Source organism: Boleophthalmus pectinirostris, unplaced genomic scaffold (genome assembly GCF_026225935.1).
Source record: "Boleophthalmus pectinirostris isolate CB_2022bp ecotype Guang Dong unplaced genomic scaffold, ASM2622593v1 HiC_scaffold_17, whole genome shotgun sequence".
In the NCBI taxonomy this organism is placed as follows: domain Eukaryota; kingdom Metazoa; phylum Chordata; class Actinopteri; order Gobiiformes; family Gobiidae; genus Boleophthalmus; species Boleophthalmus pectinirostris.
The window spans coordinates 22,807,783-22,831,584 of record NW_026571115.1 but is presented as its reverse complement, the minus strand read 5'-3'; the positions used below and the strand labels follow the sequence as shown (position 1 = coordinate 22,831,584).

General features: G+C 38.7%; 1 protein-coding gene across 2 annotated transcripts; it reads left to right on the top strand.

Annotated features, from left to right (window-relative positions):
- The first annotated feature begins 6,325 nt into the window (after positions 1-6,325).
- On the top strand, positions 6,326-23,311 carry rarab (retinoic acid receptor, alpha b). 2 transcript variants are annotated; one of them, XM_055152259.1, is made up of 10 exons: positions 6,326-6,602; positions 7,135-7,395; positions 17,338-17,492; positions 18,090-18,231; positions 18,805-18,965; positions 19,178-19,354; positions 20,290-20,494; positions 20,591-20,658; positions 21,098-21,188; positions 21,893-23,311. In XM_055152259.1, exons 2-10 carry the CDS (start codon positions 7,194-7,196, stop codon positions 22,126-22,128), a joined length of 1,437 nt encoding a protein of 478 aa, XP_055008234.1. In that variant the 5' UTR covers positions 6,326-6,602; positions 7,135-7,193; the 3' UTR covers positions 22,129-23,311. The 2 variants fall into 2 exon arrangements, with proteins under 2 accessions (XP_055008234.1, XP_020782936.1); XM_020927277.2 differs by having other exon boundaries at positions 6,327-7,395.
- The last annotated feature ends 491 nt before the right edge of the window (positions 23,312-23,802 follow it).

Sequence of the window (23,802 nt, the reverse complement as noted above, 5' to 3'; positions counted from 1 at the left end):
CAGCTACCAGCACATTGTGTAACGGGTTGCGCAGTGCAGAGCCGTGTGCACTTATACAACAGACCCAAATGTTTCCACAGGCCCTGCACACGCGCTCATGGATGTTTTCACCCACATTAGAGCCACTGGGAATGAGGTCACACACAGACATACAGAGCCGAGCTGTGTGCCCTGTGGCCTCAGGTCTATGCCCTTCCATACAGCCTTCAGTACTGTCAGATAACTATGTCTACGGGCCAAAGGCAAGATTATACAAGCATCCTGGAACCTCTGCATATGTTGTGTTTGTTTCCTTTTACAGCTCAGGACCCTATAGACCAAAAAAGTAACATGTATTATAGGTGTGTGCAAAAATATTGAAATATTGATATATTGTGATACTAAATGTGGTGATACAGTATCGTTATCATGGGCTGATGTATCGATATATTGCCAAGAGCATTTTTAAGTATCTTTTAGCAATTTTTTGTGACCGCACTATAATTCTGTTGTTTATTTAGTGGAAGGAAACTGATTAAAATAGATGTATCTCAAATCAACTTTGTACAAGTAGTGGTTTAACAAATAAATATTGTTGCTAAAATGTTTCATTCTTTAAAAAAAAAAAAAAAAAAAAGAAGCAATATATCACAGTGTAGCATGTGTTATTTAACAATTAGTGCCATATCGTGAATATGTCGTATTGTGGGCCATGCTAAATTACATTAGTTATGTGCTGCAATGATAGTGCGAAATCTCTGGTCTCTACAACAATTGGACAAGTAGTTGACATTATTCCCACTAACTACCACATCTCTTTTTATGTGCCGTATGAGTCGACTCTTTACCCGTCATAGTAATTTAAGGCAGCAGAAAGGTTAAGAGCAAATTCCATTAATAGCTCATCATAAACTTTAAGGTGTCTCAAAGTTCCGTCTTAAGGACTTTAAAGAGCGACTTTAGCGACTGTCATGATGTGTCACTTGTAGTAGAGGCCAAAATATGTTGCACGATACTGCTATGCTCTGTGTAGTTCCTTCTTGACTTTGAGCAGACGTCCCCCATTATGTTCACTAGCCTGAGCAGTGCAGACCCCCCGTTGTGCTGGTCTTGCACATACACATCGCTCATGCACGAGCGTGGCAGTTCGGGAATGGTGGGATTGCATGCGCTTGCCCTTATTCACATGTCATGTTAAGTTACTTTTTAGATCATATTATGTTATACTATTTTTTACAAATAAAGGAGAGACATTGCATAATCCTATGTTTTGAATTGTGTTGTAAAATAGAACATACAACATTTGTATTTTCATGGTCCCGTATGACTTCTTTCCTCTGGACCAATCAGGTTCTAGGCCAAATCAACATGCACCAATCAAATATTTACTAACTCATTCTCATGTACAAGATGTGGGTTAGGTCACCAATGCCACTAAGAAGGAGGATGTTTTCCTTCTCCATAAAAACAGCATTATTGTTCGTATAGTTAAAGTGAAACGCAATATTCCCATATTTATTAGAGCTTATTACAGCTGCATATGCCTGTATTTGTTACACAACAGCTCTGTTATTTCTTAAATGATTAATATACGGCTCTACCATGACCTCTTGTTATGCAGTGCTTTTTTCTGCATGTGGGATTTGCCTTCCATTGACCCGCTAATAATGACAACAAAGGGATATCCACCAGCAGGGCAAAGCAGAGCATGTCTGTAATGACCAGCTATTTATAGATACGAAGAGACCCATATATATAAGAACATACAACTATCACCCAGAATAAATAAGACAGTACTTCACTGCAGTAATGACATGTCACAAGTAATCTTCTGAACCCATGGGTATATGCAGAATGAACTCTTGAGACTACATTTACAATAACGAGTTAAGAAGTACATTTTAAATCAAATACATAGGCACAAATAACTTCAGTCTACTACAGCAAACTCATTTGAAGTACTGAACCTTCAAATTAAAAAATCAATTGTATATAATATAACTTAATGCACTATATGCATTCTATAAAATGTAACAAACTCATTTTGAAAGGGCCCTGTTGTTCTGTTATTGGCATGGACAGTCTCCCATTAGAGTGCCATAATAATATGCGTATATAAAGTGCTCTGCTATGTCTCTGTGACATTCTGTACCTATCTCCAGTACATCAAGTTCCACTATTAAAAGAGCCAGGGAGACAGTGATCGAACACGAATGGAACAAACCACCCTAAACACACACACTCCGCCTCACATGGCATGCAGCACATCGCATGTGATAGGAGATCTAGATATGAGGTTGAATGCCCTGAGTTAGCCCAGAATGGCGTGATCATTTCTGTGCAGTTAACTATGTGTGATGTCAGCTGCAAAGACATCTTTCTACACTCTGCCCATCTCTCATGCTTTATGTTTTAGTTGCTTGATAGAGATAGCCACTTTCAGACAAGTATTAATAATAACCATTTTAAACCAACCAGTTCAGTGAACTTAAAGTGTATTTATTGGGTGCTCTCTCTGCAGGCTAATAGCTGCAACGATTTTGATGAAAACTAATTTTGGACACACTCAAAATACCCTTTTAACTAGCTCAAGTCAACTTAAATGCTTTTACACTAGTGTTTAGGGGTTTGAAAACAGTGAATGTGGATGTAAAGAGAGCTAATGGCAGATTCTTCAGTATTGATTTTAATAATATAGTTATATTAACTCTACAGATTCTGACACTGGGAATCATATAGCTACAGAAATAACTCTCAGATTAAATTTTTTTAGGACAAACAACAAATCTCACAAGATGTACATATTTCCAATGTATTTATTTACTATATTTATGCACATAACATCCAATTCATTCATTTCAATGTTTTTTGTTTTTTTTTGTCTGTTCTTCTTCTTTTTATACTCTTCATATGTCCTTTTGCCACTCTTTGAGCTTGAATGACAGTAGATCATATGTTACCATCACTTCCAATTTGGTTCCATGTTATTTCCATTCTTCTCTTCCTCTGTGCAGTTTTAGATATGCGGTGTTCCTCTGTTTCTCATGGAGCTCTCTCAGTCTCTAACCTACATACACAGCTGTCTGATGAATAATGGAAAAGAGACACTTACTATCAGCATCTCTACCAGCGGGGGCCACCTTTGATCTTCTTTCACCGTCTTCTGCCTCAACTTTCTCTGCCCTCTGCTTGATCCTCATCCCACTTTTCCAGTGAAAATATGCTTTCCTCTAATCCTATTTCTCTGTGATCAAATGTAACCGTCAATATGCTGTAACAACACAAATACAGTGCATCTTCTGTGTGCATGTACGCCCTGTAAACTCTTATATTTAGCCATTTTAAAAAACAAAGCAGACCAATGTTAGCACAACCCATGTCCGATTGACACACAGTTTTGATTCTGCTTTGACGTCATATGTGATGGGTTTTATATGTTTCCATCCATTCTCCTCTGATTAATTCGATAGACTTAAAGAACACATATTCATTTTGTGGCTTCCGTTCTCTTTTAAACATGCATTTGGTCACCTTGGGATATGTATTTTGCATTTTCTAACCTAAAACAATGTCTGCATTTGGAAAACAGACTTTATAAACTACAGCATGAAGCTCTTTGGAAATGTGAAAGCTATGCTATAGCTAGAGCCATGTGCTGGTTGTGAACACAATTTGACTGAAGAATGAGTCTGGTGATGGTTTATGGTGTTAAAAACTGAGTAGAAGATATCCAGATTTTTACCCACGATGAACAATCTAGGCAAAATACGCATGAGCATTTCTGAGTGCTCAGAGAAGACAAGTTTGGAATAATGGTTTAATGAAACAAGCATAAATGAGACAAAATAAAAGTCCAGGTGTGTATTTGATGAGGGGACAATATAATGTGGCTAAAAGCTAAAAAAAAAAAGGTTATTTTTTGTCCCCAAAGTCATTACCTTACCTTATGTCTTAGAGAAATGCAACTTTTTATCAGTTTTTTGCCCTTCACACTCTTCACATCCTCCTCTTCCTCACTTCACACCAGTCCATTCACACCCGGTAATGCCGTCATCATTTGAAACTGACAAGTGCCTCACACACATTTAACTCTTACCTGAACCTGGTCTCGATCAAAGATTTTGCAAGCTGAGTGATTTATCTTCTTGATGTTGGATGTTTAGCCAAGGAGAATGAGCAGGTCTTTTGATGGATCTGGCTGCACAAAATGAACAGTAAAGTTGACAAAGTCAGCGCTGTTACATCTGTGTGTGACTGAGGAGTCTTTCTCTCACTTCACGCCTGGTCAGATTTCCCACCTCCTTCTCACATTCTTAGATGGATCTCAGCTTATTGAGCTGGACGTAAAACTCTTGATCTTCAGTGCTTCTTTGTTCATGTGTCACTGTTTGCCTTGAGTTCATACTTGGGCATTCACTTAGTCGGTGAGTAGTGTCTAAGTTTCTTCTCTATTAACTAAAACAAACCACTAGTGTGGCAAATTGGCAAGTTTTTAAGCCTGATGCCTTTCCAGTCGGCATCTGCCACACTGGCCAGTCTAAAAGATAGTTGATATACCTGGTCACTGGAAATACATGTGCTTATGTTTGTTTTCATTAGTCATTAGTTAGATCACAAAAGGGCCATTAATATAAGTTTTTAGATCATTTAGACTTGCCTGTCACACTGATGAAACAAAAGAATTGGCACTTAAAAAGCTCTTGATTGAGTACATAAAAATAATTTTGTATTTTAGGAATCTAGTCCAGATTACAATTAGTTGATTGCAAATATAGAAGTATTTAAATAATGAATTAATTGAATAGGGATTATAATATATAAATTGTAATAATAATGTTTAAACATTCACCTTTATTGTATCGGAAAATTTGTCCTCTGCATTTGACCCAACCTGTCAGGAGCAGTGGATGCTGCAGTGCCACACCCAGTGGTTACAGATTTTAGAGATACTGGCCAAGACAACCTTAGCTGGAGGATTGTACCTATTGTACATGTTTATGGTTGATGGGGGAAATCAGATTTCCCAGACGAAACTCATCTAGACATTGAAAGACATGCCGACTCGGCACAGAAACGCCTGCGCTGCCAGTGCCCGGGAGCTGAACCTGAAAACTTCTTGCAGTGAGGAGAGAGTGCATTTAATAAATGCTTTCATTAAGCAAGCTTTTTCATTAAAAATGTATCTTCTGCATTGTGAATACCATTATTAAGTGCACCCTATTTATAGTGTAATCACTAACTTAATGCTTAGTATGGCTAGACCATATTCACACTGACACATTAGGCAGCTGAAGGGTATGCCTACTGTACTCCTCTCTTCCTCTCTGTGAAATGAAAGTCAAAAATCAGACTTTATTTGATGTAGTTTTGGTTCCCTTTTTTGTTCTAGACATGTAACAGAAACCCTCATCCTAATTTTCACCTGCTCCTTGAAGCTTGAATCTACCCCCACCAATCTTCCCCTCGGCCTGCCACATGTCCGTAGATTTAATGTCCTGTATCCATTAACAGGCAGCAATGAAAGTGATGTGTTTCCCCTTCCTCGGCTCATATTTTAACTAGCAGCTAATCAATACGGAGGAGCCTTGATGCAAGGACATGGGCTACTTCTGGCAACAGCTCTGCCTGTGTGGCAAGGGGATACTCAACATGTCTGCATTTATGCATGAATGCATGAGTAGATGTCAATGTGCCTTTTTAGATTCACCAGTGCAAACATATTCATGCATACACACATGTATTTTTAAATGCACAATCTCAAACTTCAGCATACTGCAGTTTGTGGTACTACAAAAACAGAGTAGTGTATATGGCCAAAATTTAATTGTTAATTACTATGGCACTATGGCAATGTGTGTGTCGTAATTTCTCATTATTCTGAAACCTACATTTAGTCTACATTTAGGACACAATATTTAGGGGTCGTAGTTAAGTTAGGTTTAAAACATAGGGTGTCATTTGTCCACCATCAGCAGGCTCTAACTTCTAGCCTAACTAATATTGTGGTGGTAGCCATTCAAACAAATCGTTGGTCGCAAGTTTGGCTACAATGGTTTTATACCTGGAGAGTTTTATGTAGGCCACATGACGTAGTCTACAGTAGCCTAATAGTACCAAACAATAGTAAATAATTCACTGCGCCAATTCCGTGCGTTAGGACTAAAATCTCTCTCTGCACCGTTTAATGTTTTAGCTGTAGTGTGGTCAGGTGCAGGTAGGTGGTGCTCATGCACAGCATAGCTCTCGTGGCGCGCGCGCGCGCGTGTGTGTGTGTGTGTGTGTGTGAGAGAGAGAGAGAGAGAGAGAGAGAGAGAGAGAGAGAGAGAGAGAGAGAGAGACACACAGAGAGAGGGAGGCCGCCGGGTGCAGAGCGGAGGTTACCACAGGACACTGCTGGCTCCAGCGGAGTCCGCGTCCAGACCGGGACCTCACAGCCGGCGACAGCGCGCTACTCGCAGAAAACCGTAGTGTCAACTCGGAATACAGCAGCGTCCATGAATCTGCTGCTCTTCACTTGGCAACTTTAGACGCGGGGAATGATCGCGCTTTTGTTTCAATAACATCTTCGCTCGTACATTTTTTTGCTTGGACTCTGTGAAGCTATGCAAGCTAGAGGAGAACCGGTACGTGTTTTTGTAACCAAGTGGACCTTTCTGTTTTAACCAAGCCCTTGTAGCCTACTTTGCTGCTTTGCCCCCGATGCTAGTGTAAAGGATATGAGTGACCATCTACGGAAACCAGCCAAGGGATTACCGCGCTGTTTGACCAGTCTAAGCTAGTAAAATGCTAACGATAGCGACCAGGGTCAGCCCGTAAATAGTAGCCTACAGTCATTACTCTATTTTCTCATTCATTTTACGAGGCTAGTCCAAACTTATCGGCACTTGTACCATTGCATTTGCGCTCAGAGTGTTCGGCTGGAATCGCCTCACCGTATTTTGCCGGTGCTGAAGTTTCCCTGTAGATCTCCGGTGTTTCTCCAAAAGGGCTAAAAGGTCAAAGGGAGCGGAGTAGTCTTTGCTCGGCCGCCCCTCCTCCTCCTCCTCTTCCATGAGTTTTGTGATGAAGATGTGAACTCTCCCCTCTCCTTCCGCTCTCTCCTCGCCGTGCGCACCGCTTTGATCTTTTTCCCACTCTTTTTTTTTTTGGTACCAGCACATCAAACGCTCCCCTCGCGCCCATCCTCTCTCTCGGCTCCTCTCCTCACCTCGGGGATGTACAGTGAAAGCGTGGATGTGGTGGGTTTAAGCCCAACTCCGAGCAGTCCAAGCCCCGGCTCCTTTTTGAGCATGGACTACTACCACAGACCCCCGGGGCTCGGTCCTGATAAGGGCTTGCTGTCCGGGGTTGGAGGTCTTCAGCGGCCGTTCGGGGGATCTCTGGTCACCGGGAGACATTGGAGCGGATCCAGTCACTGTAAGTTTTTCCTACTCTAAAGGCTGACCCATAACATCTCATTGGTGACCAGTAAACTGTGTACAACGTGAGGTTTACAAATGAACCTATCTGTTAAAAACAATCATAAGATATTTAGCCCTATAATCCCAGACACGGAAAATCCCTCTTACCCCACAGTGAACATAGCCTATTCATGAGTTTCCTCTTCCTGTTAATATGCAACATTTTGAGGACCTTTTCCCCTTTCAAAAGATATAATATTTTACTTTAACTTGTTAATTGCTATGACAACAACCCTAATTTTTCAGCATTTTGAAACCCATGCACAGACCTAAATTAAAAGAACAGATAATTAGCCTGAATAATATGCTCAACAAACAAACACTAAAATCTAATCTTCAGATATTGGCCTGGTATTTGTATGCAAAACATTTACTATGTAATTAGCAATTGCTGAATGAATTCGGGATTTTATAATGGCATCACTATTCAGTCACATTATACAAATGTCTGCTGATCGCTGCAAAATGTACACAAATAAATAACACATCAAATCGTGTAAGAACATTACGACTTAACCTTCCAATTACTTCATTAAAGCATCAAGGAACAAGCATTAAACATAGACACAATTCACAAAAGTTTTTATATGTTACTCATCATATATAAATAAGGCTGTACGATCCACACAGCTGAATATATTGACAGGTTTTGTGCATCCATACAGAGAGGCATATTGTGGTACTTTTAAACAATGTTCATTCATTATAAGTAGCATAGAAACAGTTTACCTGCTGCAACTGCATTAAGGCTTAATCTGCTGAGCTGAATACTGGAGTTATTCATGAATCAGTTCTGTTTAGATATTAAGGCCATTGTGGACATACCATTCCAATTAGTGTATTTACTTTTAAGACCATTTTCAGAAGTATGTAAGTAATGTGAGGTTATTGACAATACCAGGCAAGCCCTAATATCAATCAAGACATACTCTGCTCAGACTTCACTCACCACTAAAATGCAAGACTTAAAGACTTAAATGAACTTTTAATAACATAATTTCCCTGCTAAATTTGTCATATGTTGTTAATAGCCTTCAAGTATTGAGGGCAAAGGTATTAAATGCTAAATAAAAGACCTATTTGTTTAATAGTTATTGGCAGTTTTTCATTACATTATGAAGCATTGTGGAACAGCTGGACTGTTCTGAACAAGTTTTTCCGGATGTAAACATACTGGATCTAGTGGTAGTCAGCGTTAATTTTTGTAATGACCTTGCAAGTGACGCTTCAGTCTTTCACCTCTCATTTCTGCACTTCTTACATCGTTAGCTGATGCTTTTCTGCTTTCCATTGCATAAACAAATTGGATTCATCTGTCATTGGTGATTTAATAGCTTAGGTGACCATCATACATTTGTTCATTTGTTCAAGTATTACTACAAATACTACCAATATATAGGCTTTATTTGCCTTCCTGCAACCCCCTGAAAACATTTATGTTGCTTAAGAAGTCAGTTAAAAATTTGCTCTCAGCTGTGTAATTAATCACCTCCAAGTCACTTTGTTCTAAATGAGAGGTCTACCCTGCATGGCTTTCTCTGTTGGTCCATGATTGGCTTAATCCCAAAAGTGCTTTAACCAATAGGTCTGGTAAACCGTGCCCCCCTGCCTTCTTAGAACAAGACTGTCCACCAAACAAGCTGATAAGATAAACACAGCTCCAGCTCTGAGTTACACGCCTAACAGGACAGTAAACCTCGAATCAGTGCTGTGGTGCTGTCTCTGTGACTCGGACTTTGGACGAGTTAGCGCCGGTCACAAGGAACAAGGCTGAAGCCTCTGAGAAACAGAAAGGCCGCTGGGTGATGTATGGAAGCCAGAGCGTTTGACATCGTAAATTACAGCCGTAAAGATCGGGAGGTGTGTGTGCGGGTAGAATGAAAAGAGTCGACCGGGTTCAAAGGTCAAAGGGCCTACACGGACGCAGGCACGCACACACATTGAGCAATTGCCCCAATACTTTGACTCTAAACAGTGACTGCGTTTTGGGTGTGATCCAGTGCAATGACTCAACTGACAATTGGGAAGTGACCTACATCTCCGGCGCAGTCTTTCTTCGTTCTTTCTATCTGGCTCTTTCTTTCCCGTGGCAGCTGCCCAGTCATCAGTTTTCCCTCCGCACTGAGTGACCTCTCTCTTGTGTCTGCTGGACACTCTCACAGTTTGTCTGGGAATGTGAGGCTGTACTGAGCAAGTCTGACCTGAGTGTGAGTGTGTGAAGAGGAAGAGAGAGAGAAAGTGCTGCTGTTAAATTCAATAAGATCTCTTTATTTATAGAGATTGATCAAAGTCAAAACATTCACATTGGCATGACTAAACAGACATAGTTTGGTCTGTAATTCTACCCCATTTAGAGTCTCTTTTTCTATGTGTTTATTATTGTTATTTCTTTTTGCTTTCATGCATCATTCAAAGTATGAATGGGAGCAAATGAAACACTATTGCTCTTGTAATTTTGTCAAATCACAGGAGATAAAAGTCAAATTTGAGTTAAAGTATGTACAGAAGACTTCTTCCCTATAACAACAACAACAACAATAACGAATGTCTTGTCACTGCTCTAAGTTATTGGTGCCTTAATGAGTCCCGTGCTGTGATACTACATAGAAATGCCCCTATTATTATCTTTACTGGATCTTTTAAAAATGCATTTTCGCTATGATGCCATAAAAAAAGGATGGGCGATATTAGCACTGATTAATATTCCCACTTTTTTGAGTATTATTATATAATAAGAAGATATTTTGGCAATCCAACAGATGAGGTTTCTATAAAGGTTAATGAGATTTGAGTAGCAGACAGAGGGCTGTAATATGACCCTCTTTAGTGCACAAATATCACACAATTTTGTTGCATTTTTATTTGTACTCAGCTCTTTGTTCAGCATATATGAAATACACAATCAGGGCTGTAGTCCTTTAGTCCATTAAAATTGTCAGTGGAGTCTACTAATTATTTAATTAGGATTACAAGGATTTATATTGAGTACAGCAGGAAGGAGAAAGCATGGAGTGTGTGAGCTAGAGTTTAATCAGCTTTTTCACTTATAACATACAGTGTAATGGCTAAAGTGATTTAGCATTAGGAATTATACTGTATGTAAATGTTTTACTGGCATTAAAAAAAGGCTTAAACAACAAACACAAAGTATAGGCTGTTATAAAATTCAGGCCTCTTTCGGACCCAAATACATGACAGCTGACTAAGGCTGCAGCACCTGCAGTTAGTTTAGGCTCACCCTGTTCAGCTCAGGAGAGGCCTGTGTGTCCCACCCGGAGGTGATGGTCTCCTTGAGAGTCCTAGTTAAGGGTGCATGCCTCTTGAAGTGGTGTGCTAGAGAGCTGTGGTGGTTCAGGTGAGCTTAGTGAGGACAAAGAGGGGATAACAACATTTTGATACACATGAGTATATTCATATAAATCTCTGCAATATATTGTCATTGCTTTGAAAGATAAATATTGTGCTATATTGACTTTGACTGTTTTGAAAACTGTTGACTGTCACTGATGACTTTCGAGGTCAGTGCACACAGTATATGAAACGTAAACTCTGCTGTGACATATTTTCCTCTTTATTTCCAGAAGTTGTGAAATTTGATATTATTGTTTAAAGTTGGTTTACTGTATCGCAGCAACTTTTGTTTTGTTGTCAAACATATTGTGGATCCTAAGAATTGAAACATATTGTACTGTGACAAACCCTGTGATTTTCACCCATTATTTGGATTACCATGAAAGACTCATTTCTATTTTGGCTGAAAGTTGTTTTGTTTTGTTTTTTTTAGGTTTGGTAAGATATTTTCCTTGAGCAGTCACCCAAACCATTTGCTGCCCCCCCTTCCACAAGTATTTGTTGAGAATTAAGTTTTTTTTTTTTTTTTTTTTTTTCAGATGTGAAACTCATAAAAATAGGAAATAATTTTTCAACATCATCCTGCTTGACTTAAAATGTAGCTTTTGTTAGTGTGCTGCTGGTTACTGGTTTACAGAGAATAACTGTCTGTCTGGGTGCAGGACTTATGCAATACTTATGTAAAGACAATAAAGGTCAATGTTTTACCCTATAAAGCATACATATACGTTGTGATAAACAACCCAAAGGAACTGGCTGGTGGTTGAAATATATTGTTGCCTTTATTTCCTCTGTGTCTTTCTTTATTATTTACCCAATCCTCATCACTTTGGTTCAAATGCTTTAGGGCAAAGGCAGAAGAAGTGTCTATTGATCATGTCATAGCATTAAAGCCCTTTAAAGTTAAAGGGAAATAAAGCATGTCATTGATATGTGTGTAAACATTGTAGCCAGGTGGTTATGGCATTTCTCTTTCAACATGTCAGAACACAAACATTGATCAAGTAATGGATTCTTTCTGGTTCATTTGTCTTGGGTTTAGACACACTTTAAAGTGAACTTTCTCATCCTCATCACGTTCCCATGGTTTTCTCACTGTGTTGTACAGACACATATCACCTCCTTAGGTTGGCACATGGAGCATGTCCTTCTTATAAAGCCTGGATTAGGAGTGACCACAGGCTTTATTCATTAGCCTCTTCAATGGATGATACTTCATTATTTTAATCTAACACACTGCCCTTACCAACCTGCTCACCGGGCATATCCCTACAGCTGCTTCTAGATTAAACTTCTAAAGATTTAGCAATAAATCTCATACAGGATTTCTTCAGCAGAACCTGCACTTTAAGAGATTTCTCTAGAAAGGTCAAACTCTTTGATTCAAGCTCAGCTGCATACTTTAGCTTGTATGGCAAAAATAGAAAGCCGTTAAGAGGACAAATGATTCTTTTTGATGTTTGCTCTTTCACTTCCCTCCTCTGGGTTCATCAAATGTGCTCTCCGTTCTTATACTTCATCTCTGTGTACCTTGTACCTATATATCTACTTATAGAAGATATTGGTATACACCTAGTTAAACTATTGACAGTTTTGACATGAGATGAGTATTCACATACTATAAGTATTGACACTGGTCTTTATTGGCATAAGGTCCAATCTAATCAATAGTGTGCATTCATAGCTTGTCTTGGAGTCAGTAAGAGCCGAACCCCAGCAGAAATGAGAGTAGAAGGAGTGTGCTGTGAGGACCTGTGAGGAGCTGTGTGAGGAACTGTGTGAGGAGCTATGTGAGGAGCTGTGTGTGGAGCTATGTGAGGAGCTGTGTGTGGAGCTGTTAGGAGCTGTGAGGACCTTTGTGTGAAGCTGTGTGAGGAACTGTGTGAGGAGCTGTGTAGAGCTGTGTGAGGAACTGTGAAGAGCTGTGTGAGGAACTGTGTGAGGAGCTATGTGGAGCTGTATTTAGGAGCTGTGAGGACCTGTGTAAGGAGCTGTGTGGAGCTGTGTTTAGGAGCTGTGTTTAGCTGTGAGGAGCTGTGTGGAGCTGTGTGAGGAGCTGTGTGGAGCTGTGTTTAGGAGCTGTGAGGACCTGTGTGAGGAGCTGTGTGAGGAGCTGTGAGGAGCTGTGTGAGGAGCTGTGTGAGGAGCTGTGCGAGGAGCTGTGTTTAGGAGCTGTGTGAGGACCTGTGCGAGGAGCTGTGTGGAGCTGTGTGAGGACCTGTGTGAGGAGCTGTGTGAGGAGCTGTGCGAGGAGCTGTGTGGAGCTGTGTGAGGAGATGTGTGTGGAGTTGTGTGAGGAGCTGTGTGTGTGCAGAGATGTGTGTGGAGCTGTGAGGAGCTGTGTGAGAGGATGTGTGAGGAGCTTTATGCCTGTGAGTCACAGAGGAGGAAGACAAACTGCTCAGAGAAACAAAGTCTGATGGCAGAGGAGGATCCCTCGGCTTCTATCTGTCCAACCCCCCCTCCCCTTCTATGTAAACAGACCAGAGCCATGGAGGGGCGCGCAGCTCACACTGGAGGAATGTCTGGTATGGCTTCACTGGCCGGGGGAGGGGCCCTGTGGCTGTTAGGTTAGAGGTTAGGAGGCTGAAGGGAAGAGCGGCCAGTGGATGCTTGTTCTTACTTAATCTTAAAGGTTAGGACCTTTAAATGTGTCACAGGCTGTCACTGCCAGATCGTGGAGCTAAAATAAAACACCGGGCAGATAGAAGAGAGAATGCCTCTTTTAAACTGAATAACAGTGCACTTTGGAATTGTATGTGGAATTACTGCTCGATGATGACTGATACTACATATTATTTTAGAATCTAGGTCTTAGGGCTGTACTCAGAATATTAATACCTATGTAGCAATACAAATGTGCATATCAGGATACTTTTAAACTACATAAATGCATCATAAATTGCAGTTATACATTTATTAACCTGCTGAATGTACTAAAGCTGCTGGGCTGAAAAGGTGACTTATTCATAGGACAATTGCATTCATCACATGACGTTCCATTTAGTTTTTCGAAATAATAGGATATCCATGTATCAGGACACGTATCTTATTAAGGTTCAAGCATTGTAATATGGGGGATATCATGGAGCCAGTATCGGGGTACGTTTTGTGAGGTATGGTGAGGTACTTGGACATACACAGCCATTTTAGAAACCAGGGCTGCTGATACGTTCTGATGATAGTTTGGGGTTGATATGTGAGGCAGATTACATTTCCCCAAATTGTATGATATGAAAGTACTATAAACCCCATTGCCTATATAAGAAAAGCCTAATAATAAAGAACTATGATTTTATCCCCTACAGCCTTTTCACTGCAAACTGATAAGGGACTGTTTACATAACCACACATCACATCACATCACACGTTTATAATGTTTTGATATCTGATTAGTCTGTCTTTTACTCAACAATGAGCTACATGCCAACTGAATCACATTTTGTCAAAAATGCTGGAGGTAGTTTATGAGACGGTGAGCCATTCTGCACTAATAAATACTGGTCGAGTTGTTTCAGGGATAAATGACAGCAGTCAGTATGTGTCCATATTTATATATCTAATTGTGATCTTTCTGACAAGCATTGTGATTGTGATTAGATTTACATTTCTGCATGTGTTTGTGCATGTCTAAATGATAAGAACTACAGTTTATATGCAGAATAAGTCAGGACATTTTGTTGTCTGTGGAGAAAATGATGGTAATTCAGAAATTGCAGCCTTTCAGATTTGCTAATTACGTCCATTCAACTTTTTTGATTCGATTGCAGTTAATCTTGCAGCCCTACAGGCAGCTTGCAGCTGAGGAAGTATACAGTATATGTAGAGTTATTTATTTTTATGTTTGGGAGAAAAATCACAACTCTGCCTGGTCACTGTGCAGTGGCTGTGATTTGCAGGACTCACAGAGCCAATTGCTACAAATGTGTATTACAACATTTCCATCATGGTTTCTCCTCACACCACATCATGAGTAATTCGGGAGAAATTCAACATGACTATTGCATTTTACTGAACAGCGTTGTGTAAACAGGGCGGAACAAAGCGGTGTATGATTCTGGGCCTGTTTTTGTGTTAATGTTGCACTTAAAGTCTTGTTTCCATGGGTTCACTGTGGAGCGGGTCTTCAACTGTACCAGGCCATTTCAACTGTACCAAGATAATTTATTTAATCAGATTTTGATTACTTTAATTTTATTAACGCTGGAAAAACATAAATTATTTTCATTCTAAATTTAAATTTAAATTTTCAACACACATATTTTCAAGCCCTCAAATTCAGCAGTTAAAATTCAGTGTAAAAAAATTGCAGCAAAGATCTATGGTGCCAAGGCATAAGCAATTGATCATGTATGACTGAAGAGGACAGAGGCTGCCTGTTTCCAATTGGCAGGCTGGGCTTATAATTAAAGAATCCAAGAGATTTTGATTTTGATTCATTCAGACCAATGAGATTGGTTCCCTATAGCATTAGATCAACTCACTTAGGATCAATTGCTTATTCACTGGCATCCTGGATTTTTGCTGTGAATTTTTTTTTCTGTGAATTTCACACTCTGAATTTTGACTGCTGAATTTCAGGGCTTGTAAATATATGTGCGCAAGGCTCGCTCCAATACTGAAATATTTTATTTTTAATACTGGAATATTTTTAGTGAATTGCTGAGATTTGTCTTTGTTATGTTTAGTGATGTCAGTAGTCGCAGTAGTCATGCCTGGAGCATGGAAACACATTTGGCTATAAAAAAAAAAAAAACAACAACCTGAGGGAGAGCTTCAAGAAGAACCAGTCAAGGGACCAGAGCTAGGCAAATGTGCATCAAGTGGTGTTCAAAAAATGTTCAAAGGTCAGAAAAGTCCTTGATCTCTTATTTGAGAAGTTGTCCCAAAATAAGAGACTATAATGAAGCTTTAAGGCTGATAGTGAATATTGTAAAAGAGCCTGTAAAACATTCAGTAAAATAAAATCTGTAAGACTAAGGTCAATTAAAGCAGGAGCCCGGTATAATATATACATACACTTATTCTATATATATATATATCCTTACATTTTATTAAAGAGTGTGCACCAATGATCATAGATCAATATGAATAGTGCATAAATTCGTAGTTATCAGCATTTCTATTGATGACCATTCTATATTGCTTTTAAGAAAACAAAACAAAGCATTGATCTCAGAAAAAAAAAAGCAAGCACGTTTTACCACAGGGATTGTAATACCATGAGCACCATCTTGAAGATGCACATAATATAATCATAATCATTTTATTAAATGTCATATAACATAATGTAATATATAAACTTCTATGTAAGACAAGAATCCTATGCATTTCAGAGGGCATTTGTAGTGGTCTAAACAGTTTTATTACATAATCAGACAGATATTAAGTTATTTGCAAAGAACTAAAATAACTGCAGTCTATTCAATTTGCTAATACAGCCATTATCATTATTATTATTATTATCTATTTTGTATATTATTACAGACAACATGAAATTTTCCAAACAGAAAAGCTGACAGCTTCATATAGCCGTTGTCAACATTGACAGTTGGATTGATAACTGCTGTAACAGTTTCATGCAGTACAATCTTAAGGCATCTTTTAATGAGCGCTTTCTGTCTGTGCTGTACAAGTTTTCAAACAGGCGTCCAGATGTTTGGACCCAGATTTTTAATAATCAAAATTATATACAGTATATTCAATGGACAGGTGTACTCTTATTGATAATACAATAAATTATTTCATTTATTTATATAGCACATCTCATGTACTTTTGGCCTATATGCCATCATGATTTGTGTACATTGATTCATTATCATATTCACCTTTTGCTTGGAGATTATTGATTTATTTAGTAACTTATTTGTGAGAGAGGAACCTTCATATGAATCCACTTTAGAACAAATAATCAGTGGTGGTCATACCAAGCAGCAAACACTTTGGACAGGTGCAATTATTGAAATCTTAATGTTGTCTGTTAAACCAGTAAATGTTCAGAAAATTGTTTTATTTTTGTATCAGTTAAGCCAAATATACCTCGTGGGACTATTACGCTCAAGTCATGGACAACAATGTGTCAAGGAATTCCGGAAACTACAACAACTGGAATCGAGGGCACGTTTCCGTAACCATTTCTGATTCAATTTGGTCTGAAATAAGACTTAATAATATAAATTATTTAAGCTGTTTGAATTTGTAAAATAGAATACAATGTGAGCTGAATTTTAATTGTAATAAATACATTCCAAATGCATTTGTGAAACCTTTCAGAAAAAAATTGCCCATGTTGCAGCCTACAATATACTATATAAGATTTTAAAATGTTGTTTAAAAAAAAAAAGGTGTCCTATCAATGCAATCATTGACAAGAAATATAAAATATTTTATATTTTTGGATTGGGAGTTGCTATATGCTTTTGTTGACATTTGCAACATTTACGCAATAAGATTATTTCACACAATGAACTAAAACAATCTTTCTAATCCACTCTGTTTACAAGACCTTTACACACACTCATTCTTCACGGTTTTTGTGTTTCTGCAGCCATAGAGACTGAGAGCACGAGTTCAGGGGAAGACCTCCTAGTGCCCAGCCCCCCTTCACCTCCCCCTCCACCCCGTGTTTACAAGCCCTGTTTCGTATGTCAAGACAAATCTTCTGGATACCACTACGGCGTCAGCGCATGCGAAGGATGCAAGGTACGAATATTATCCATGAGTAAAAAATAAAATCTCCTCGCTCTTGTAGCAGTATTTACTTTGATGGAGTGTGAAAGAAGCGGCCCTGCATTTGCATAATGTGACGGTGCAGAGGTCGTGACCTTTACACCTCCTGCCAGATCTGTAAGCCTCTTTGCTTGATCTAATCCTATGCACAAAGAATGGGCGCATGCAGTCAGCGTCTACCACTGTGATGTTGTGTTTTCATGATGATGCCGTGACAGTAGCTCATCAGCAAACTAAATCATTCACTCTTTGATCAAACAGGGGATTAGCACGCACTTAGCACGTTCATCCTTAATAGCAAAGGGGCACTTGGTCAACAGGTTATTTAGTTTAGCTTTTATTTGTGCTTTTCATTTTGGCACGCTTTTTTATTCATCAGTATTAAAGTTCAATTTTTGTATACATATTAACCGAATATAAAATGATTGATTTTCCAAATTACTCAAAATCATGGCCACATAACATTATATTTTGTGTATTCTGTGTAGTTTTGTGACATGACTATGACATTTATCTTCAAATTATAATGAGCCTTAGACATGCTCTTTAACTGTTGCTTTTCCTCTTTAGGGTTTTTTTCGAAGGAGTATTCAGAAGAACATGGTGTATACATGTCACCGGGACAAAGTGTGTGTCATTAATAAGGTGACGAGGAACCGGTGTCAGTCGTGTCGTCTTCAGAAATGCCTCGATGTTGGCATGTCCAAAGAGTGTGAGTATAGCTGTGCCGGACCTCATGTTAGCAAAATACGACACTAGCAAAAACCTGTAAAAACAACATGGTACAACAAATGAAAATGCAGGAAAAACTGTGCTGAGCGACTTCAAACAGAAATCAACAAAAATATCTAGCATGGTTCAGTGCCTCTTTCTAAGGTCTGCTGCCAGTTTGCATTAGCGCTACTGCATGTTAATCTTGATATGTATCTCCCCCTGGTGCTGTGTCTGTGACAATACAAGTCACTGTTTATCTGAATTTTTTTTTTTTTCTTAACTTGAGGCAACAAAAAGAGTGTGTTTTTTTCATTTAATTACATTTTTTTGTAAGTTGTAATATTTTGTGTTGGTGTTATTTCAGAACAGAGGCATGTGTTCAACAATTTACTACTGCAGTGTAATACTACAAACTAAGGCCTGAGCTTTTCAAAATGTGTTTTCTTTATGTTAAGAGAAATAAGAATTAAATATGCCGTTGAAAATATTGCAGACAGAGCAAGTCTTCTATAAATTCATTACACCTTAAAATTTAAATGACCTTTTATGTGACCATCATTGTGTTCATCAGTGGTACGTAATGACAGAACAAAAAAGAAGAAGGAAGACAAGAAGCAGGCTGAACCTGAAATGTACGTTCTGTCTGCGGACACCGAGGAGATGATTGAGCGAGTTCGGCGAGCACACCAGGACACCTTCCCATCATTGTGTCAGCTTGGAAAATACACAACGGTACTACACACACTCAACATTATACCACAATATTGACCATAAAGTGAGAATGCTATATCAACATTTTTTTCTCATTGGCATTCTTAGCATATTGGAAATGGAAATACCCTGTGTAAAATCTATGTATAGTCTATGTATAAATTACTAAATATACATTTGTTGGTCTAAAATCTGTATAATTTTTACTTACTTCCTATTTTCTCCCTTCTCAGAATAACAGTTCAGAACATCGCGTGGCTCTGGATGTGAACCTGTGGGACAAGTTCAGCGAACTGTCCACAAAATGCATCATAAAAACAGTGGAGTTTGCCAAACAGCTCCCAGGCTTCACCACACTGTCCATCGCCGACCAGATCACGCTGCTCAAAGCTGCGTGCCTCGACATACTGGTCAGTTTGTTCAAAAACATAAGCCACATCCAGCTGTGCTTAAAGGACACATAATGCAAAATGAGCTTAACCATGTTTGACGAATCCACTCCTTCTGAGCACTCAAATCACATGCAATTTCTAATTTAAAGATTGTTACGTCATTGTTTTAAGTCAATAAATCATTGCCAGACTCGTTTCTGCAATGAAATTGCATTCATTATAACAGCTTCTGTTTGCATGTTACAAAAGGTGGCCAGTAGATGGCGCCCTTATCCCAGTTCCCAATATAGGGAGCAGCATCTGTTGAACCTGTACAAACTTCCAAAGCATGAAAGCAAAGAAAATGTGCTCAAGAACATGTTTAAAGACCAATAATATCACTGGTACAAATTTGTAATGTGTGTTTGACTATAGCGTGACTAAATGAGTTTTAAAAATTCTGCTGTTTAATATTCTACCTGGCAGGCTTAATGATTTTCTCTTTTGTTTTCATCTGTTTTGTCAGTAGCCAAAAACGTAATGGTTATATTACATCATAAATTTGTCAAGTATAAGTCAGCTAAAATACTCGTTATGTAAAGAGAAGCAGGCAGAAGTAGGTAGAAGTAGAGAAGTAAAAGTAGGTAGCTTTTCTGACACCAGCGTCTCTGGGGATTAGGACTGCTAAATTATGGCAAAATTAATAACCATAATTATGTGAGTCAAAACTGAAATCACAATTATGTCAAACGATGGCTTCTATACTGCCAGTATTAACCTGTAGACAAAGCACAGACCTTTTGCCACAAGGTGGCAGGCCCTAGACCAAAAAGGTTACCTTTAGTAATACACCTTAAGTAATCTGGTATTTCAAGTATTTTAAGTTAAATTAAAGTAAAAATGTTAAAGTGACTTAATCTTTGTAAAAAGTCTGCATTGCCTGAAGGTAACCCCACATCTTTGTCCTGTGATAGATTCTGAGGATCTGCACACGTTACACTCCAGACCAGGACACCATGACCTTCTCGGACGGTCTGACGTTAAACCGCACTCAGATGCACAATGCGGGCTTTGGGCCACTCACAGACCTGGTCTTCTCCTTCGCCAGCCAGCTGCTGCCTCTAGAGATGGACGACGCAGAGACGGGTCTACTCAGTGCCATCTGTCTACTGTGTGGAGGTACTGCACTCTTTATAAAGAACTTGAGACCAGTTTTTGGAGATCCCTGTTTTAATGTTTGTGTTGTATTTGTGTGTGTTTTCGTGTGTGTTTCAGATCGACAGGACTTGGAGGAGGCAGATAAGGTGGACATTCTTCAGGAGCCATTACTAGAGGCCTTAAAGGTAGCATAAATCATTTTCAATTGCTAAGTTTCAGTTTCCTGTTTTAAGGCATCATTTTGATAATTCATTCATTCTTAAGATCATTCAAAGATGTAATATTGTACTTTGAAGGAAATTTTTCATCACTCTAAAACCCAAGACTTGTTAATATCATCACAAATCTTTCCTTAACAGATATATCGTCATACAGATTTTATACAGAATTGCTATTAATGTAATGCTGTTAAGACATTTCATTTTATGGTGTCAAAGGTACAGTCAAACATCACCAGAGCAGTAATTTTTGGACAGGACATATTTTCCCTAATATTTTTGTTGTATTTTTGTATCTAGTCTGAAAGCATGTAAGACTGAAAGCCACCAGTGTTATAGTAATATATAGTCAAATAGTCAAATACAATGACAGGTGTAATGTGTTCCTCTTTATCCATTGTTGTAGATTTATGTGAGGCGGAGGAGGCCTGAAAAACCATGTATGTTCCCCAAGATTCTCATGAAGATTACAGACCTCAGGAGCATCAGTGTGAAAGGTGAGACTCACTGTCTCACAGACTTTCTGCAGCAGTTTGTTTACAGATGTCTAGAATCTAAAGCCTCATTTTCACCGGCATGGTTCGCACTATTTACATGTTGCCTCGCGTGTGTCACTATTGGCGTGCTGCTGCTGATCATCCAGTGACCTATGGAAACAAGGCTTTATTCTCCACACGAAATTAAATCGCTTTTCATATTTTGTGTAATCAAATCTTATCATTACTAGGCCACATTATTACAATTAACAGTACTAATGTTCAGTTCAGATTTGAGTCACTATTTTGTGGAGTTGAGACTTGACCTGATAAAATGGGACTATGATTTGGGACTCAGGGGCTCAGGACATGACTCAGACTTGACTTGAGACGACTTGATGTTTCTCCTAAAAATATGAATGCTGTTGTTTTTTATTTACTTAGATAACTTTCAGCATTTCATTTTATGGGAATGAAGTGTAAATATTTCTGTATTTGTGACAAGGACTTATTTTTTAGATTAAGCATTAACAAGAATCAGATAAATTGCAAAAGTTTTATTTGGTAAATTATCGAATGACATGAAAGGACTTGAAGCTCAAAGCAGAGGACATGGACATGGGCATCTTTGACCGAAAACTTGACTCAGATTTTCCTGTCTTTGACTTGGGACTGGACTCAAAGTGAATTCCTAAAGTTTGGTAATGTTTTGCCTGTGCTTGCAGGAGCTGAGCGTGTGATCACTCTGAAGATGGAGATCCCAGGCTCCATGCCTCCACTCATCCAAGAAATGCTGGAGAACTCTGAGGGTGATGGACAGAAGGGACACGGTGCAGGAGGAAAGGGGAGGGCACCTAGAGGAGACAAGAACAGCCTCAACTCCCCCAGCGCCTCACCTCCTCCATCCTCCCCCACCCCCTGCTCTTCACCAGGCTCACCCACAGCTTCTCCCTCCACATGAAGACCGGTAGGGCCAACCACAGCACAGGCCTGGTACCAACGCTTCCACAAAACCACATCTGACCTCAGACCATGCCTCCACTGCTGCAGAAAGAACAACAGGGGGCCACAGATTGCTGTCACTGCCGGACAACAGGACTTTAAAATGGGCAAACTATATGCATAAGTTAGCCACTTTTATGCTTATTTGGTTGTTTCATTTTATTATCTTGCATTCTTCAAATTGTGAAAATATAATTTAAATCAACAGTTGCTGACTAATTTGACAAACAAAAAGTAGCTCTAAAATTAATGATGCTTGATAAGGAGAGAACTAAACCTTCACTCCACCACTCACTGCTTTATAGTACTTACAAAGGTGAAGAAAATAAATGAAAATCAAACAAATGGCCAACAAATATCATTGCTTTTCTTTAAGAATTTGTTCTATAAAATATATCAATCTTGTGCCTGAAAGTACAATATACTTAAGCCCCGATGAAATATGAAGCATGTGCCTGCTCTCAGTAATTACAGTTAATAGCCATAATATAACAGTTGAAGACCTTTATAGTAACACCTTTCTCCTACAGAATTCTGAGTTATAATTCATCTTAATTATAATCATCATTTGAAATTGAATAAATAATCATTGCACAGTTGAAAAGGATAAGCAAAAAATGATCTTCAGCAATGTTATGGTTAAAACCTGCTAAAATCTTTTTATTGTTATTTTCTATTTCAAAATGGCCATGTCTCAATTTGGAGAACATGAAATCCACACTAAACTAAGCATAAAAGTGGCTATGTGAAATGAAAAACAGTATTTGTGATTATTTGTGTTGTGTCCTCAGCAATACAGTATGTGCTCAGACTCAGTTTGTAAATGCATAAAAATGTGAGTAAACTTTAAATGTATTGTATGCAAAGTACCTATTTGTAATATAATGTACATATAAAGTGGTTGCGGGACAAGGGGATAACAAATAGTGACTGAAGCATTATTTTCCTAAATGTACATGTGTAAATATTTACTTTTTTTATCTGTACCTCACCTTTGACAAACATTTCTGTGTGTATGTATGTTAAGTATATTATCTTCCACTTCCACAAGTTAACTTTTATTTTCATTGGGAGGTGCAAAGAACAGCCTGTCTTCATTTAAAATTGAACATAACACAATATTAAATATTGTTTGTAAGTAAGTATGTTTGTGTTATTTCCATGGACAAATGAACTTTAATAATTGTTCTAATTATCTAATGATGGTCATGGCCACTGATAAGTGACTAAGATTCTAATCCCACCACTTTACTATTCAAACCATATTTTTCACTTGGATTTGAGTTTACATTAGAAATCTTACAAACATCTAGAACAGACTTAGGTATTGTTGCTGTTGGTCTTTTATAATAATGTCATAGCAGCAATATTTTACAAAATGAATTTACTGTATACTCCACCCTGAAGGTTTGACCAGTATTGGTATCGGTAACATTTGTGACATTGGCTATGTGTACCCTCTTGTGGTGACTGGTGAAAGTGAAGGTTAAGTGACTTGCCTTGGGTCATTTGTGATGCCATGGCCCACAAATGTGTCTTTATGAAGTGTATGGATCTATTACGTATTCATATGTTGATAAGCTTCTTACATGAATTTGATCAGTTTGCCTGGTTGCCTCTATGTAGGCTATCT